We start from the raw sequence: 17,079 nt of genomic DNA, 5'->3' as shown, positions 1-17,079 counted from the left end.
CATCCATCCTTAACACTTCTTTTATCCCCTACCTCTCCCAATGCCCTCACATATCTAACATGACCCCTTCTGTGCCACTTCTATATCTCTCACCTTCAATTACTGCAGCCACCTGTATCCCATCTAACCATCTCCTTTCATGTTCTTATCAAACCTTTCCCCTTTTCCCTTTGTTGCTCACCTACCCAGTCCAATCCTCTCTACCATCCCTCCCCTGCCCTATATTCTTCCTCTCTCCCCAACACATTTCAACATGGAAAACAGACATCAAATGATGATGATAAGTCCAACCCATAGGACATGGATGATAAATATAGGTGGTTAAACATCATCATCATTTAACATCCACTTTCCATGCTGGCTTGGGTTGGACGGTTTGACTGGAATTTGGTAAACTGGGTGGATGGGGAGGATGCACCAGGTTCCAATCTAATTGGGCAAGGTTTCTACAGCCCTTCCAAATGCCCACCACTCCGAGAGTGTAGTGGGTGCTTTTTACACTCCACTGGCACAGGTGCCATTGACCTGACCCCAGCATCGGCCACAACTACAATCTCACTTGGCTTTACAGGTCAACACAAGCACAATATATTGCTAACGGTGTTGGTCACCTGCCTTTTTATGTGGCATTGGCATCAGCTATGGCTACGATTTCACTCAGCTCAACAGGTCTTCACAAGCACAGCATATCACCCAATGATTGAAGGGTACTTTCAACAGGCCAGTTACATGACACTAGCTTCAGCACAACTACAATTTCACTTGCTTCCATGAGGCCTCCATGAAGTAAAGTAATTAAAACTAGATAACAGGGTTGTGGAAGTGACATGTTGTTACATAATTAGATGAAGCTACAGTAACAATAAAAGGTAAATGGATAAAGTAATAATTAACAAAGAAAATTAGGTAAAACTAATTTGTGAGATTCTATAAGAAATAGTTCCGTAATATATAGAAAACTAGGGATCTGCCGAAAAACTGATAATGAAGGTTCTGGAAGAAAATGGTTGTTAGATTCTATGCAAGACTGCATCAGGTAATAATCTATAATAAGGTAATTAATGAAAAAACTAATTAGTGGGCTTCCCAGTGAAATAGGTAGTTCTATGAGATGTGGAAAAGTTGAGTTACACAAAACCACAACAAAGTGGAAAGAACTGTATTAGTAACGAGGAAATAAACGAAGCATTTGAGGTTATGGTAATTGTTGAAGTATTAAAGATAATTAAAGGTGTTAATGACAGGTGTGTTGGCAGAATGTCAAAGCAGACAATTGGAGCTTGGTACAGCTTTGTATCTTGCCAGCTCCTGCCAAACTGTCCTACCCATGCTAGCATGGAAAATGGACATCAAATGTTGATGATGATGATGAATGGAGTTAGAATCAGTAAAGCTCCTGAAGAAGTCGTGGAATGGTAAGTTAAACATTTGCAAACTTGTTTTGCCCAAACTTCCAACATTAATCAAATGATGATGATCATCATCATTTAACATCCATTTCCTATACTGGCTTGGGCCGAACAGTTTGACAGGAGCTGGCAAAATCAGGAGATGCACCAGACTCCATTGTCTGCTTGGGAAGGGTTTCTACAGCTCAATGCCTTTCCTAATACCAACCACTTAAGAGTGGACTGGATGCTTTTTGCATGACGCCAGCAATAATAAATCACAATTGTCCAATCCCTGCAATAATACAAATATCTCTTTTATAAATATTTTCCCTCTATCATTGGCAGGCCCGTGGCGCAAGAGCTGTTTTCCAGTTATATCCAGAAAATGGACAACAGGTTCGGAATTTCAACTTTTCTTCCTCTTTAACTCTGGATTCATTTTTGTTCTGCTTTCATTTTGCTGTTTTTAAAGTTCTTTTATACTTGAAAAATATTACTTCTTTAGAAATATTGATCATGTCTGTTAGTTGGGAATGTGTGTGTGTGTGTATATATATATATATATATATAATACAAATAAGAAAATGGAGAAACAAATTTTGTTTGTTCCATCAACTGTCGGTTATTAGAATGTTGGATTATTTATTCATTTAACAAAATGAGAACCTCAATAGCATACATATATATCTTATAATTCAATACAAATAAATAAAGATAAGAATACAAATAAATTTACGGTAAAAATATTTCTTTACCTTCACCCGTTTAATACAATAAATGAGTTAATTGCATTGCAATTAAAAACATTTATGTAATAAGAATCTGGGTACTTTACCAACAGTATATTGGATAAATACTATCCCATAGTGGGTTACACCCATTACCCCTGTCTTACTTTGTATTATATATATATATATATATATTTTTATCCCCCACCTAAAACTGAATGTTGTGTTAGAACACAGAATACTGCAATAGTTAGCCTGAGGGAACCTGCCTATAAGGCCTCTTGTTTACATCACCAGTGAGAGGTACATCACCCACCATTGCCACTGCCAAGACAACCAGATCATATAATTTCAGCTTTCTTTGGCCTTGTCAATAGTAGATATCCAAAAGCTGGAAATAGCAGCAGTTTCCCCTCCTAGCAGTATACAATAAGGAATTTAGCATGATGCCTCCAGACTGGTATTGGCACCCCTTTCCCTCTTCCTGTTTCTTATAATTCTTATTGAATTTGTTACCAAATCTTATTTTGCTGAAATACCCCCCCTCCATTTCTCTGCATGGCTTATACAGATCTCACAAACCACTCCTCTAAGCCTAGTTTCCTTAGTAACCATCAAACCACAGAACAAGGAACCCTGTCAGGTATTCTCCAGGCTGCTAAATGCCAGAGATCATCTCTGGAACCCTGTCTCCGATACAAACCCAAACTGCATCTCATCTAATTCTCTTCCTGACCAAATGTTCTGTAACCCAGTCTCTCAGTTTGACTGGTCTGTTGTTATTTCCTTCTGAAGCATCTCCTTTACCCTTGTAGCAGTTGATAATCATCATCATCCGTTTTCCATGCTGGCATGGGTTGGATGGTTTGACAAGGAGCCTTGCCAGCCAGAGGGCTGCACCAGGCTCCAATTGTCTCTTTTGGCCTGGTCCCTACAGCCGGATGCCCTTCCCAACACCAACCACTTTACTACAGAGTGTACTGGGTGCTTTTTACGAGGCACCAGCCATTGACCGTGACACCTCTCTCTCCTTCCTGTTTGACTCTACAAGGGATTAACTCTGTTTCATTTGATACTTTCTCAGCAAATATCCTGGATGGACGCCCTCTCCTTCCCACTGTCTCAAGTCCTTGGACTTATAGGGACAGTTACCTGGTTTCCATGGTGATTAAGTGACCAAGATCACAACACTCCCCCCGGATGGGATGCCAGGTCGTTCCAGAGTGGTACCTGTTTACAGCTGAGTAGACTGGAGCAACGTGAAATGAAGTGTTTTGCTCAAGAACACAATGCACCTCTTGATCCAGGAACCAAAACCGTATTCTTGTGATTTTGACAGCAACACCCTAACCACTGGGCCTTGATCTTAACTTCTTCCCCCATTCCCTGACAGTCGCTGGCCTTTTGCCAAAATTTGAAATCATTATTTTATTGCCTTTGCTCAGCTTACTACTGTGTCAACTGTTCACTACCAGTGAGCTAAGGTAACACCTCTTATTTTTCGAGCACCTTCCGGAGTATTTGAGTGTTTCCAAGCAGTGCTGTTTTCTGCAAGTGCTCCACCCTTATTGGAGCCCCTATTTGTTCCATATACTTCCCAAGATTTTTACTCACTGTCCTCAGGGCTCCGACAATTATTGGTGCTACTACCACCTTTTTCAGTGACCATAACTGCTTAGCTTCCCAAGCTAACCTGTCATATCTCTCAACTTTTCTTTCTTCCTTATCGCATACCTTGTTGTCAACTGGTCATTCTATAACTATGATCCAGCATAGTTTGCTTTCTTTTTCAACACTATGTCTGGTTTCCTATTCTCTTATTATTATTATTTAAATGCATTATTTTTTCCCAAACCTTTTGTTTTATAGTTGGAATTAATAACACAACAAGCAATGAAAGCTGGATTTTTAGGTGGGGTAGTTGTGGACTACCCCAACAGTACCAAGGCCAAAAAGTTAGTATTTGTTTGGTTTTTATTTTTTTTAATCTTTTAAGTATGTTTGTTCTTTACACTCTCTCCTCCTCCAATGGTCATATCATCATGGAAAGTTCCACTGATCTACAGTGGGAAGCAGGAGAAAGGTTCTGTTGTCTGCTGGTAACTCTGTAGGATCCCTAAAGACATTGTTCAAAGATGCAGTGCCAGCCAGAACCAAGACTTAGTCTACTGCATGTAATGTCTGTCTGTAAGTGAATTTAGTAGGTGGAGGGAGCTGTGTGCAAGCGCCTCTCACTTGTGTGTGTGTGTGTGTGTGTGTTTGTCCACCTGCTATTTGGGAAACAGTGTTGGTTTATTTGCATCCCTGTAACTTGGCAGTGCAGCAAAATGAGACCAACAGAATAAGTACCAAACATAAAAATGGAAAAAAGTACAGCGGTTGGTTTGTTTTTACTCAGCCCTTCAAGGCAGTGCCCCAGCATGGCCAGTCCAATGAGTAAAACATAAAAAATTAGCCAAAAAGTCCATGTTGTATTTCCTAAGGTCAACTTTGCTTTTTGTTCTTTCAGCGGTCAATAAAATAAAGTTCCAGTCAGTTACTGGGGTTGATGTCATCATCATCATCATCATCATCGTTGAACATCCGCTTTCCATGGGTTGGACGATTTTGACTGAGGGCTGGCGAACCAGACGGCCGCACCAGGCTCCAATCTTGATCTGGCAGAGTTTCTACAGCTGGATGCCCTTCCCAACGCCAACCACTCCGAGAGTGTAGTGGGTGCTTTTTGCGTGCCAGTCAGGCAGTACTGACAATGACCTCGCTCGAATCTTTTTACACATGCCACCGGCACAGGTGCCAGTAAGGCGGCATTGGTAACGATGTAATTGACTAATTCCTCCCTACTAAAACTAGCTTTCCATTCTGGAATGGGTTGGACAAACTGATTCTTTGTGTTTTGAATTCAGTTTATGACTCAGCAAAAGATTTCGTAAAACACTTGAGCAATAATCTTTTTGTTTTTTCAGGATATTCCTCTGTCTTTTTTCTGGTGGTGTCCAACAGCTTCCTAAAGGTCTTGGCACTGAAGAAAGCAGCTCTGCCGATAACCACATCGATTACATTAGTAAACGGTAAGCATTAAATTTGGATTTTATGAACTTGTGTCTTGGGTGTTATACATGAGAGTTCAGGGAAAATATTATGAAAATATCATCAAGACAAGGGGACACTCTAATAATTAACCTTTCTAACAAGTTAGTAATTAACAAGATGTTAAAACAATCCGATTATATTGTGTTTTTGTTCGATATCTCTATCCGGATTTTTCCATGTTTGTCTGCATTAGAGAAATAAATGATCAAGACATGGTTCTATATTCCCTCAATCAGGACCCAACTTGTACTATTCATCGAAAACCCTCCAACCCCACTCAAAGCCTATCAACAACTGCATGGGACCACCTCCTGGTTTGCCTCAGTTTTATTGATATTTCAAAAATATGATGCTAGGTGTTTCCATTATTTTGTCCAGCCCCTGTATATATATATACATACACATATGCATACAGGACTGCGGCTGCACAGTAGATTTTTGCAAAAGTTAGGATGTGTAAACAAGGGCCACGTAGTTTGATCGCCTCCTGTGTATACGTTTAACCCTAGGTGTTCCTGCTGAAGACGATTGCACCTGGCGAGTATATATGTTATTCATTTACTCACTAAACTAAAACCAGAAACCAATTGGTCCATGAAACTAGATGGTAAAATGTTTTTATTTTTCATTTTATCCCTAATTTTTGTGGTTATAGAACCTAGCTGTTCTTTCTAGCGTGTTGAATCCTATGAGTAGACTCCTCATGTGTTTAACCCTTTCGTTACTATATTTCTGACCAAAATACACCCCTTATGTGTTTCAATTAATTTCTTACATAATCATAAATTTAGTCTGGTTTCATTAAACAACTATAACTTTTTTATTTATCAATATATTAACGTGAATTTTGGAAGATAATTTAATGAAATGTTCTCAACCAATTCTATACTATAATTTTTGTCACAAAGTGACTCTAATTGCAGGTAGATACAGGTAAATTCAACAAAATATAAAATTATTAAAATTTTGTTCAAACATCGCTATAGAAAATGGGTTATTAGCTAATATTCAATTGGGTATACAACAAAATTTTACGATAGAATTTGTTATTCTGGGTAACTTTCTGATACCCATAATAATATTTATGGCAAAATAGTCTTAATTTCATTTAAGGTTATGGGAAATTACAAACTATCCTTTCTTTCGTTTTGTTTACATTTAGCGTAACGGTTCGTTTCCACCGTAATGATTTCAAATAGGCTCATTCGAAAAAGAAATAGTCTAAGGCTTTATTCACTCTTCAGGGAAAGTCTGTGGCTTGGTCCAGTTTCTTCGGAAAAATCACCGAAAGAAACGTGCTTTTTTTTTCAGTCATAGAGTTAGATTTATGAAGGTCTTCAGTAGAAAATCCTTCGAATTCTGACTCACTGCTTGATATAAATGAAATTCGTATCCATTTTTTTGTCAGAATTACAAATTTTGAAAACACAATACGAACAAATTTCGGAAAAAAATCTCCCAAAATTCACGGAATTAAAATTACACTTCAATTTTTGTACAAAACTGTAGTTGAACACTTTACAAAGTATAATACGTGTTTTCACGAATGTACTAAAGAGATTTGCTCTGATATTCTCATTTAAATATGAATAGGTAAATTTGGGCGGCTTTGGGCGGTTTGGTCACATTAACCAAAATTTTTTTCGGGCGGTTTGGTAACGAAAGGGTTAAATGTACACTGTATCTTATGAATAATACATAGTCTTTTGGACAAAATTTTTACACGTTAGACCACTGGAAATGTAAATTTTAATTAATTTCCATTTCCCTTTGCTATAATTATATATATATATATATATATATATATACTCTCACATACATACACATCAGTAGCCCCTTTTGGTATTCTGGTGTATATTTCCAACTTTATTCCATTCTTTTAGAAAAATATATTCTTTATATTACCAATCCAAGTGACTTGATGTAGCTTTCATAAAACTCATCAGCACTATTTCCCCCGTTATATGCGCTTAGAGATTTCTTTGTTTCTTCCTTCACTTCTCAGAAGCCATGTTGTTTTCTATTCGAGGAATTCCTGATCCAGCCAAAAGTTGCCTTCTTCCTCTGTACAGTTAACATGTGTCTACATGAAACTTAAGTGACCCTTTTGTGTAAAGTACTATATAAAAATCTGTGTGCACATATGTGGTTTGGGTTTTAACTGCCCTTTTTAGCATGTAAGGAACCCTGTCAATGGTCTCCTTTTTTTTGTATAAAAATATTTTATATTTTTTAAAAATATGTTATGACTTTTATTTCTGCATGCTTAACCACTGGTAATAAATTATGTTAATTTATTACCATCATATTTACGATAGTTATATGTATATTTATATTCATTTATTTAAAGCTAAGGTTTCGCTTTGTGAATCTGCGGACTTTCCCATTATTTAAAACCAAGCTTTTTCTTTTTCTGCAGAGAAAGAGTTAAACAACTAAGAAAATGCAAAAATCCTAAAAAGAGCAAAGATTGGATCCAAGAGAAGAAAGATCGAAGGAGGCGACAGGGCAGGTGAGAGTTCAATTTCTTTCATTGCCATTCTGTTAGCAAGTGTATAGAACTGCTTACTGTTAAACAACATTGTTTAATTCACAGTTATACACAGCAAGTGTGAATAACTGTTTACCAATATTCAATATTCTTTAGTTAGTTCACATGTTTATTATTAATACACACCTCTCTTACATTATCTTCATTTATTTTTCATCTCAGAGATACTCGACCAGATACAAAGTACACAGGAAGAAAGAGACGACCCCAATTCTAAACATGATTTCTTTAAGCTGTGATATAATAAATAAAATTTTTGTGAGTTTAATTTTTCTTCTTTTCCTCTAATTCTTATGAGATCCTAACAATCTTGTAGATGTAATCCATAATTGGACCCTTTAGCATTTAAACAGGTCCTATCCAGCCCAGATACTCCAAACAAACTAGGTCCAGCCTTTCATACCTACCTGACAATGTCATTCTAAAAATATGCAGTCACATCATTGAAATCTCAAAGCTATGAGATAATCCAGGATTATCTGAAAACAATGTGAATAAATAAGGATTACATTTGACAGAGAATTAAACTGAAAGCTAACGGCTTAAACTGGATCCCTTCATCTAATTATGTTACTTTATTGTTTTAACTTTTCAGTGTCTTGCAGAACATCAGTCCCCGTCACATAGACCCTCTCTGCATGATAGATGAGAGGACATTGCTGCCCCCCCCCCACCACCACCACTCTCTTAACCTTCACTTGGAGACAAGGGTCAATGTAAGTGGTCCCTCTTACAGTGTAGTTGGGATTCAGTGTGAGCAGCCCCTCACAACCCTTTTGCTGTAGTTGATTCTGAGAGAAAATAATTGACCCCAGCACATTACCAGTGCTTTATGAGTCCTGGAAAGTTGACCTCAGCAGGTTTTGAACTCGGCATGCAATTACCACAAGGCACTTGACTGATGCTCTGTGCCAGTCAGTTGCTTTGTGAAACAATAAGATGAAATTTTAAGTTGGTTGGAGATTCTTAATCAAACCTTTTCTTACCATATTCCTGTTGGAAGGAATCCTCTTTATCTCTCTCTCTCTTTTTTTTTTTTTTATGTAACTTGTTTCAGTCATTAGACTGTGGCCATACTGGGGCATTGCATTGAAGAATTTTAATAAAATGAACCAAACCCAGTTGTCATTTACATCATCATTTAACCCTTTTGATACCAACCCGGCTGAAACTGGCTTTGGCTCTGAGTACAAATGTCTTGTTTTCATAAGTTTTGAATTAAAATCTTCCACCAAACCTTAGTCACAATTTATGTTCCTAACACTAGCTGAATGATAACTAACTTATTTTACTAAATTCTTTGTTATCATCATCATCGTTTAACGTCCGCTTTCCGCGCTAGCACGGGTTGGACGGTTTGACCGGGTCTGGGAAGCCAGGGGCCGCACCAGGCTCCAGTCTGAATCTGGCAGAGTTTCTACGGCTGGATGCCCTTCCTAACGCCAACCACTCCGTGAGTGGATTGGGTGCTTTTTACGTGCCACCTGCACAGGGGCCGGAGGGTCCGGCATCGTCACGATCGGTTCGAGCATTTTAACGTGTCAGCGGCACGGGGGCAACGAGGTCCGGGGTACTTTGGGGATCGGGGTACTTTGGGGATCAGGGTACTTTGGGGATCCGGGGTACTTAGAATGGGTAGGGGGTATGTGGAATTGCTGCAGAAAGCAGCCGGGTCTTTGTAGTCACAGCATTATCGTCATTGAGTAACGTAATTAGGTAGAGGAAAGAAATACAGATATTCTAGAGTTGAGTTGGGGAGGGGGGGGGTCCAGTTGAGGCGGGTAATATAGGGGAGCAACCAGTGGGGAAGGTTGGGGTAAGGAGGAACGATGGCAGGAAGGGTTGGTGAAGGTTCCTAAGAAGTAAAAACGTAGGATATTACGAGGCGGGAGGGTACTAAAGGGGATGGTCGGAATGAGGCAGTGTCAGGAGGAAGCGTAAGATCGGTGGGCAGTTGATGAGCTATGGCGCTAACAGCTTGTCTTTTCACAGTGAAAGCATATGAGGAGAAGGGGTAGTGGGGGGAGGGGGAGGGAGTAGGGCGTACCCGGTGTAGATGAGTAAGGCGTATCCAGTGTAGATGGTGAGAACAGGGTATACTGGTATTGGTGGTGGGGGGTGAGAACAGTGTTCACCGGTATTGGTGGTGGTGGTGGTGAGAACAGAGTTCACCGGTATTGGTGGTGGGGGTGAGAACAGTGTTCATCGGTATTGTTGGTGGTGGGGGGGGGCGCACCGCCAATGGCGGAAAGATGGGAAGAGATGGGATTACGGCTTGAGGTAGCCTAAGGTTAAATTTTGTAGAGAGAGAGATAGGAAAGATAAATCAAGTTATGGCGAAGGCTTGAAAGTAGCCTAAAAGGATAAATTTTCGTAACAATGTATGAATAAACGTAGTAACAACGAATAAAAATAGTAAGATAAATTTTTAAGAACTTGCTGCGGGCATCGATCGAGAGTTGAAATTGAAGAAGAAAGTAAGTTGAATTGGGAATTTAAATTGCAGAATCGTAATGGTAATGGCGATTTTCAAGTTTTAGCATAAGAAGAAGAGGAGGAAAAAGACCGCCAATGGCGGAAAGTAATTGAAAGAAACGCGAAGCATCTCAAAATAAATATGGTAACGAAAGGGTTAACATCTATTTTCCATGCTCGCATGGGTTGGATGGTTTGACCTGGGGGCGCAAGGCCAGGGGTCACACCAGGCTCCATTTGTCTGATTTGGTTTGGTTTCTATGGTTAGATACCCTTCCTAACGCCAACCACCTTACAGAGTGTAGCAGATACTTTTTACATTGACCCCATCACCAGTGCCTTCCATGTGGTGCATACACCAATGATTTTTACAAGACACCTTGGTTTTAGGATCTTTAGTTCTGTTGTTGCACATGGGTCTTCTTGAGCGCCACATATCCCGGTCTTCTATCATCTCCTTTGTAAGGTTCGCTATTTTGAGATCTGTCTTCAATACTTCATCTCATGTCTTCCTCGTCTCCTTCTTCCACAACTTCCATCTACTTTAAGGGATTAGCACTTCTTTATGCAACTGTCCTCATCCATCGCATCACATGACCAAACAAGCATGGTCTCTTCTTTTGCACACTGCATCCATCTCCTCTTATGCCCAGCTTCTGCTCCTTTTGTGTGTCCATAGTTTGCACTGGGTACAGAAAGAAATTTCTGGCTGCACCCTTCCTACGTATCATGCAGCTACCAGAGGGGTGAGGGGTCCTGTCTGATTTTCTGCTTACCAGGACCTTGGTCTTTGCTAAGTTTGCTCTAAGACCCTTTAATTCCAGATTTTGCTTCCACACCTGGAATTTCTTTTCTAATTCTGTTACAGATTCTGTTATGAGGGTAAGATCATTAGCATATAGTAGTTCCCATGGGATCCCAGTCTTAAATTCCTCTAATATGGCCTGGAGGACTATGATGAATAGGAGGGGGCTGAGGACTGACTCTTGGTGGACACCTACAGGCTCTCCATTGGTCACAATGATGAGGGTTCCATCTGATCCGATCGTTGGAACAGCTTGCTCATGAAATCAACGTGCAAGTGGCTGAGTACTCCACAGACACATGTGCCCTTAATGTAGTTCTCAGGGAGATTCAGTACAACACAGTGTAACAAGGCTGACCCTTTGAAATACAGGTACAACTCATTTGTCAGCTGAGTGTACTGGAGCAATGTGAAATAAAGGGTCCTGCTGAAGGAGACAAGGTACCACTGGGTACTGAACACCCTAATCTGCTAATCACTCAGCCCTGCACCTTCACTAAATTCATCAGGGTACCCATAGCCAACTCATGCCTTACTAACAGTACTCCTGTACATTTGGGATGTATATCATCATCATCATCATCGTTTAGCGTCCGTTTTCCATGCTAGCATGGGTTGGATGGTTCTACTGGGGTCTGTGAAGCCAGAAGGCCCAGTCAAATCTGGCAGTGTTTCTACGGCTGGATGCCCTTCCTAACGCCAATACAAATGTTTATACTGTATATAGAAACATTGCAATGTTGTGGTTAATCTAATTCTGTTTCGAGTGTATATATTAACTGAAATAACAGTAAGCAATTATATTTATTTGACAAAGTAAAAATATTTCCAAGAACAGACAGAAATGATATTATGATAGCGATTAGGGAGACCAGCATGTATGTGGCTCATGTGAGAATTGCTGTAAGCCGAATGTGGATACAACTGACCCCAGCAGTACAAATGGAAGCACCTCTCTACTTAATCATATATGTGACCCAAATTTTAAAACTTTTCGCCAAAACCAAAATGCAAACCTTTGTAGTTCAAAGGATCACCTTATAACTAACCCAAATAATATAATTAAATAGAAGAACGATATGCTTAGTGGCAATCATAATCACAACTCCTCTCATAATTGTAATGGAATTCTAAATTGGATCATATTACTTAGCACAGTAGCAATAATGGAACACAAATTATCTAAGCTGAAAATTCTGTTGTTTAACCCCACTCTCAAAACTTCAGGTAGCCTTATTTTATTCCTGTAACCTTCTTGCACACATTGGAAAGGCACTTCCCACTTCTAGTAAATATCATAAATTATTTAGTTGGCACACTGTTACATTTTGATATTCCACAACACCTAACCTGACTGATTATGCAGCTTTTATTGATGATATGAAATTAAATAGCAATAGAACTTATATACCTGATTGTTATCGGGCTGGTAGCTTTTTTTGTCTCCAGCTCTTCTGTTAATAATACATCTGAATCTAACACAAATATTATTGACTCTGAACCTCCTCCATACAATAGCTTTTGTAACAATGCTACTAATATTTCATTGTTAGCTAGTAAACCTGATAGTTTGGTAACTGTAGGGATGAATATGAATGCCTTTTGAGTAACCAGTGCTTCTCACCAAATTTAGTACATCTGTTGATGCCAGTGCCGCCTGACTCGCCACCCATGCCAGTGGCACATAAAAAGCACCCACTACACTCTCAGAGTGGTTGGCATTAGGAAGAGCATCCAGCTGTAGAAACTTTACCAAATCAGATTGGAGCCTGGTGCAGCCTCCCAGCTCACCAGTTCTCAGTCCAACCATCCAACCCATGCCAGCATGGAAAGCAGACATTAAATGATGATGATGTCCTCAGTTATCACTGATTAATACAGTACTGATCTGGGGTATTAGAGTATATTTTTACAGGTACTCTGTTGGTTACAACAATAAGGGTCCAGTTGATTGAACCCATGTAACAGCCTGCTCATATAATTAATGTGCAAATAGCTGAACACTCCACAGACACACTCAACATTCAATGCAACACACAATGTGATAATGCCGGCCCTTTGGAAATGCCTGTACGTTTTTGCCAGTTGAATGAACTGGGGTGACATGAACTAAAGTGTGTTGCTGAAGGACACAATGTCCCACCAGGAGTCGATCTCACAACCTTAAGATCGTGAGCCATATATATATATTAACCACTAAACCACATGACTTCATGATATGCTAGGAGCAAGTTGTGTTATGCTTATCACAAATTGATCTTTGATTAATACATGTTGGTGATCAGTCAAAGATTCTTCTTGGACCATAAAAGTGACCATCTACAATGCTCAGGACTGCTTGGGCTCTCAGAACAAAACCGATTTTTCCCCATATATTTTATTATTCATTTGACATGGCTTGCTTTTGGAACCATACAACAATGATAGACATATATAATGTTCCATCCAGACACCCATGAAGTAAAATGCTATATCAAGGCGGCATTATCAAAATTCAAATCTAAATGGACTAAGCACATAAAATTGTTGTCAATAAACGCAAGTTACATAATACATCATTAAAAAAATATATTTGGGACCTTGATTATAGAAACATTAATTAATTGTTTTGTGGTCAGTTATATGAACTGCACTTCCATGTAAAAAGGGTGAGGAGCAGCTGTAATTTATGTTGCATAGAGGCATTGGAAATCCTAAGCTCTAAGTCTGGACTAATTAATAGTTTTCATTATTCACATGAATTTAATAAAACCATTTTAAAGATTCCAACTTTCATAATTTTTTTATCAATTGCATTTCAATTCTCACTGCTACTTACCATTCTTCTCTATTCTGTTTCCATCCTTGTAGTTTTGATCTTTTATAAAAGTATTAACTACTTCCTAGAATATTAATCATCCAATTATTATCTCATCATAATTATCTAAATGATTCCTACTTCACTTTTATAATCATTTACTGATTCAGTAAATTGTAATAATTTTATTATTACTATATTTTCACTATGATTTAACTTGGTAGTCTGTTCAATTTCCTGGAATGTTAATCGGTCTTTTTAATTGTATGTCATTATTTCCATCTCTCTCTTCTTCAGTCACCTTCTCGTATATTCATTTCTCCTCTTTCTTCTCGCTCTCTCTCTTCCTTTTCTTTCTTTGTTTCATGTCGTTGAGAATATACTTTTGGAGCACACTTAATTCCCCTTTAGATTCAGCTAAGAGAACTAGATTGTCAGTATAAAGAAGTTCCCATGGACAGCCAGTCTTCAACTCCTTTGTGGTGACCTCTAGGACTATGTTGAGTCCCCTACACTTTATTTTTGTTAATGACCAACAAAGTACTGAAATGTGATTATCCTGTCAAACACCTTGAACACCAGGTTTACTCTTAACAACCAAGTATTTCTCTTGCAGTCACCTCACTAGAAACCTTATATCTTTGGTATTCTTTCTGGGCACAATACCAAACTGCATCTCACCCAGGTCTGCTCTTTCACAGGTTTAGTAGTTTGGTTCCTCTAAGGCATCTCCTTTTCCTTTCTAGCTTTTTACAGTGACACCTTCCTGTGTAGATCAGCTGTTCCCAAAATATTTTGAGTATCTCTGCATCTATCTTTGATGGACCTACAGCTTTCTCTCTCTCTCTTCATGTCCTTGGTTGCTTTATCTAAAACACAGCTGTCAATTTGAATTGCTGGTCCCTCTGCAAGGTCACCATGGAGTAGCCTTCTCCTTACCCTATGCATTTTTCATATTCAGCAACCTCTCATAATAGTATTTCCATATCAGTGGAAAGTTTGCCTTCATCTTTCCAAATAGACTTCTCCCTCGTGCAATGATGTGATTGTTTAGTGTTAGTAGGACATTGTAGGTCTGAGGTGAGAGGCTAGATCTGACCAGTTTCAACATAAATATATTTCAGTTCTCTCTCTCTCTCACACACTGTCTTACAATCCTGAACACCTCATGCTGCTGATCATTACACTGCAAGACCTGCAAAAATGTCTTTAAGATTTTCTTAAATCAAAGATCATGAATTATAACAATTTTTGAAAGAAACAGATGCACACAACATTTAACATCTGTGCTGGCATCGGTTGGACCACATGTTATAAGGTATAGATGTAGTTGTTTTTACGACCCCCAACTGAGTCTCAAATTCAAAATTCTTTTAAAAGTTTCTTCTTTTGCATTTCATAATTGATCATTCTCTTTTATTTTGAAAAAGAAAATGAATATTTTGTTCCCTTCACACAACTTTCTAGATGGAAAGTTTTGACAGATCAATCTTGATTTGTTGCTTATGCACCCTTATCCAGTTCATTAACTTTGATCCTGTTTGGCCAATATAATACTCATAGCATTGTAATTATGTGATGCAGTAAATGTTTTTTTCTTGTTTTGTTTTGAATTTTTCTGGTTTTATTCTGCTCAATCCATTTTAACATCTCAAAAGAAGGTTCTCCACATTTTGTTACATCCATTACTTCTTCTGATGTGAATTTTACTTTTGTTAACAATTTTGTTAAATTGTTGCCTTTAGCTGTTGATGATTATTTTTCTATAATTCGATGTTTGGTGTAATATTAGAAGGTATCATTTGACCAAATGTGAGATATTGTAGTCTCTGAGATTGCGGGTGACTATAAATAGAAGATTTCTAAGTTTTGGGAGAAATGTTTCTACCGTTTTTTTTTTATCTACTTGATTCTGTAACTATTGAGCATGTATGTCTTAACATATTGTATAGGAAGTTCTTTTTTGTGTGGGAGGGGTGGTAAGGACTAAATATTGGTGTGGGTTAGTGTCCTTGCAGTAGAGATCAGTTGTAATTGTCTCATTTACTTTCGTTATTAAGTTCTCAAAATAAAAAAGTTCCCTTTCATTTTCAGAGTGATCAGGAATGTTATTTATTAATTTAAGGAATCTTTTAGCTTTCATTACATCTGTTCCCAAATATGAAGCATTATCCAGGAATCTTTTCCAGCTTTTTTTTTCTAATAGGATTGGAAATACTGATCACCAATAATTGCGGATTGAAATCTTTTTCTTCTTTAAGGAATGCCATTCCTAGTATTGCCAATGTGGGTGTAACTTTCATGCTCTTTGCTGCCCCTTTTAATTGAAATCAGTTTTGGTTATTAACCCTTTAGTATTCAAATTACTGTTTGCTTATTCATATTGTTTTGAATTAATTCTGCATTTATGTCATAGCTTTGAGATTTCAGTGATGTGATTGTTTAGTTTTAGAATGAGATTGTAGGTGAGAGGCTGGAACCGGCCAATCTCAACAAAACTGGTTAGATATTGGCTTGACATGGTTGGTTTGAATGCTAAAGGGTTAAAGTAGTTGTTTTCTGACACCAATCCTTCTCTATGAATTCTTTTGGTAATCTCTCCTCACTTGTGTGAGTGTTCATATGTCCAAAATCTATGGAAGCTAGTCCCATTGAAACTAACCAGGGTCATTTCAATATCTACTCTTTCTAAAGTAGTATGCTGGGGAAAATGTTTAGCGGTTTTTCATCCGTCTTTACATTCTGAGTTGAAATTCTGCCAAGCTCAGTTTTTCCTTATTGAGGTCAATGAAATAAATACCAGCTGAACACTGGAGCTGTTCACCCCACCCCAATAACTGCCCTTGTGCCAAAATGTGAGATCAATATTCTTTCTCGAAGATGAAACTAGCAGCCAATTGGGAATGGCTGATGACAATGTCCAACCAGAGAATCTTAGCTCAATTAAGAGTTTGTATGAGACTCTGCTAACACAGAAAAATAGCTGCACTCAAATATCAGAAAGAAAGAAAACAAAAAAAAAAAAGACTGAAGAAAATGGAGATGTTAAAACACAACTTTATTAGCTGCAGATTTCAGAAAAACAGAAAAAATGTATTTATATTTAGCTCCTTTTTTTTCTTTTTTTTTATTTCTTCTTCCTTTAATTTTGTTCCTAATATATTAGAGTATATTCTCTCTCTCTCTCTCTAGCCATTCTCCATCCATCCATCCCTACCTGTATCTGCTAGCAACACACA

At 38.3% G+C, this 17,079-nt stretch overlaps 1 protein-coding gene across 3 annotated transcripts in view; it reads left to right on the top strand.

Annotated features, from left to right (window-relative positions):
- LOC115217158 (probable 18S rRNA (guanine-N(7))-methyltransferase) overlaps positions 1 to 17,079 on the top strand; it is a 38,658-nt gene that overhangs the window by 14,683 nt on the left and 6,896 nt on the right. Inside the window, exons 7-12 of one of the 3 annotated variants that reach the window (XM_036503661.1) lie at positions 1,737 to 1,787; positions 3,989 to 4,074; positions 5,086 to 5,190; positions 7,632 to 7,724; positions 7,926 to 8,021; positions 8,359 to 8,783. In XM_036503661.1, the coding sequence (XP_036359554.1) occupies positions 1,737 to 1,787; positions 3,989 to 4,074; positions 5,086 to 5,190; positions 7,632 to 7,724; positions 7,926 to 7,980 (390 nt within the window). In that variant the 3' untranslated portion in view covers positions 7,981 to 8,021; positions 8,359 to 8,783. Of the gene's footprint in view, positions 1 to 1,736; positions 1,788 to 3,988; positions 4,075 to 5,085; positions 5,191 to 7,631; positions 7,725 to 7,925; positions 8,032 to 8,358; positions 8,784 to 17,079 lie in introns of those variants that run through there. The other 2 variants (XM_036503667.1, XM_029786783.2) reach the window with 2 other exon arrangements.

The sequence above is a fragment of the Octopus sinensis genome, linkage group LG1, assembly GCF_006345805.1.
Source record: "Octopus sinensis linkage group LG1, ASM634580v1, whole genome shotgun sequence".
NCBI classification, from domain to species: Eukaryota; Metazoa; Mollusca; class Cephalopoda; order Octopoda; family Octopodidae; genus Octopus; species Octopus sinensis.
The sequence above is the reverse complement of the archived record's forward strand: the minus strand, read 5'-3'. Positions and strand labels throughout refer to the sequence as shown.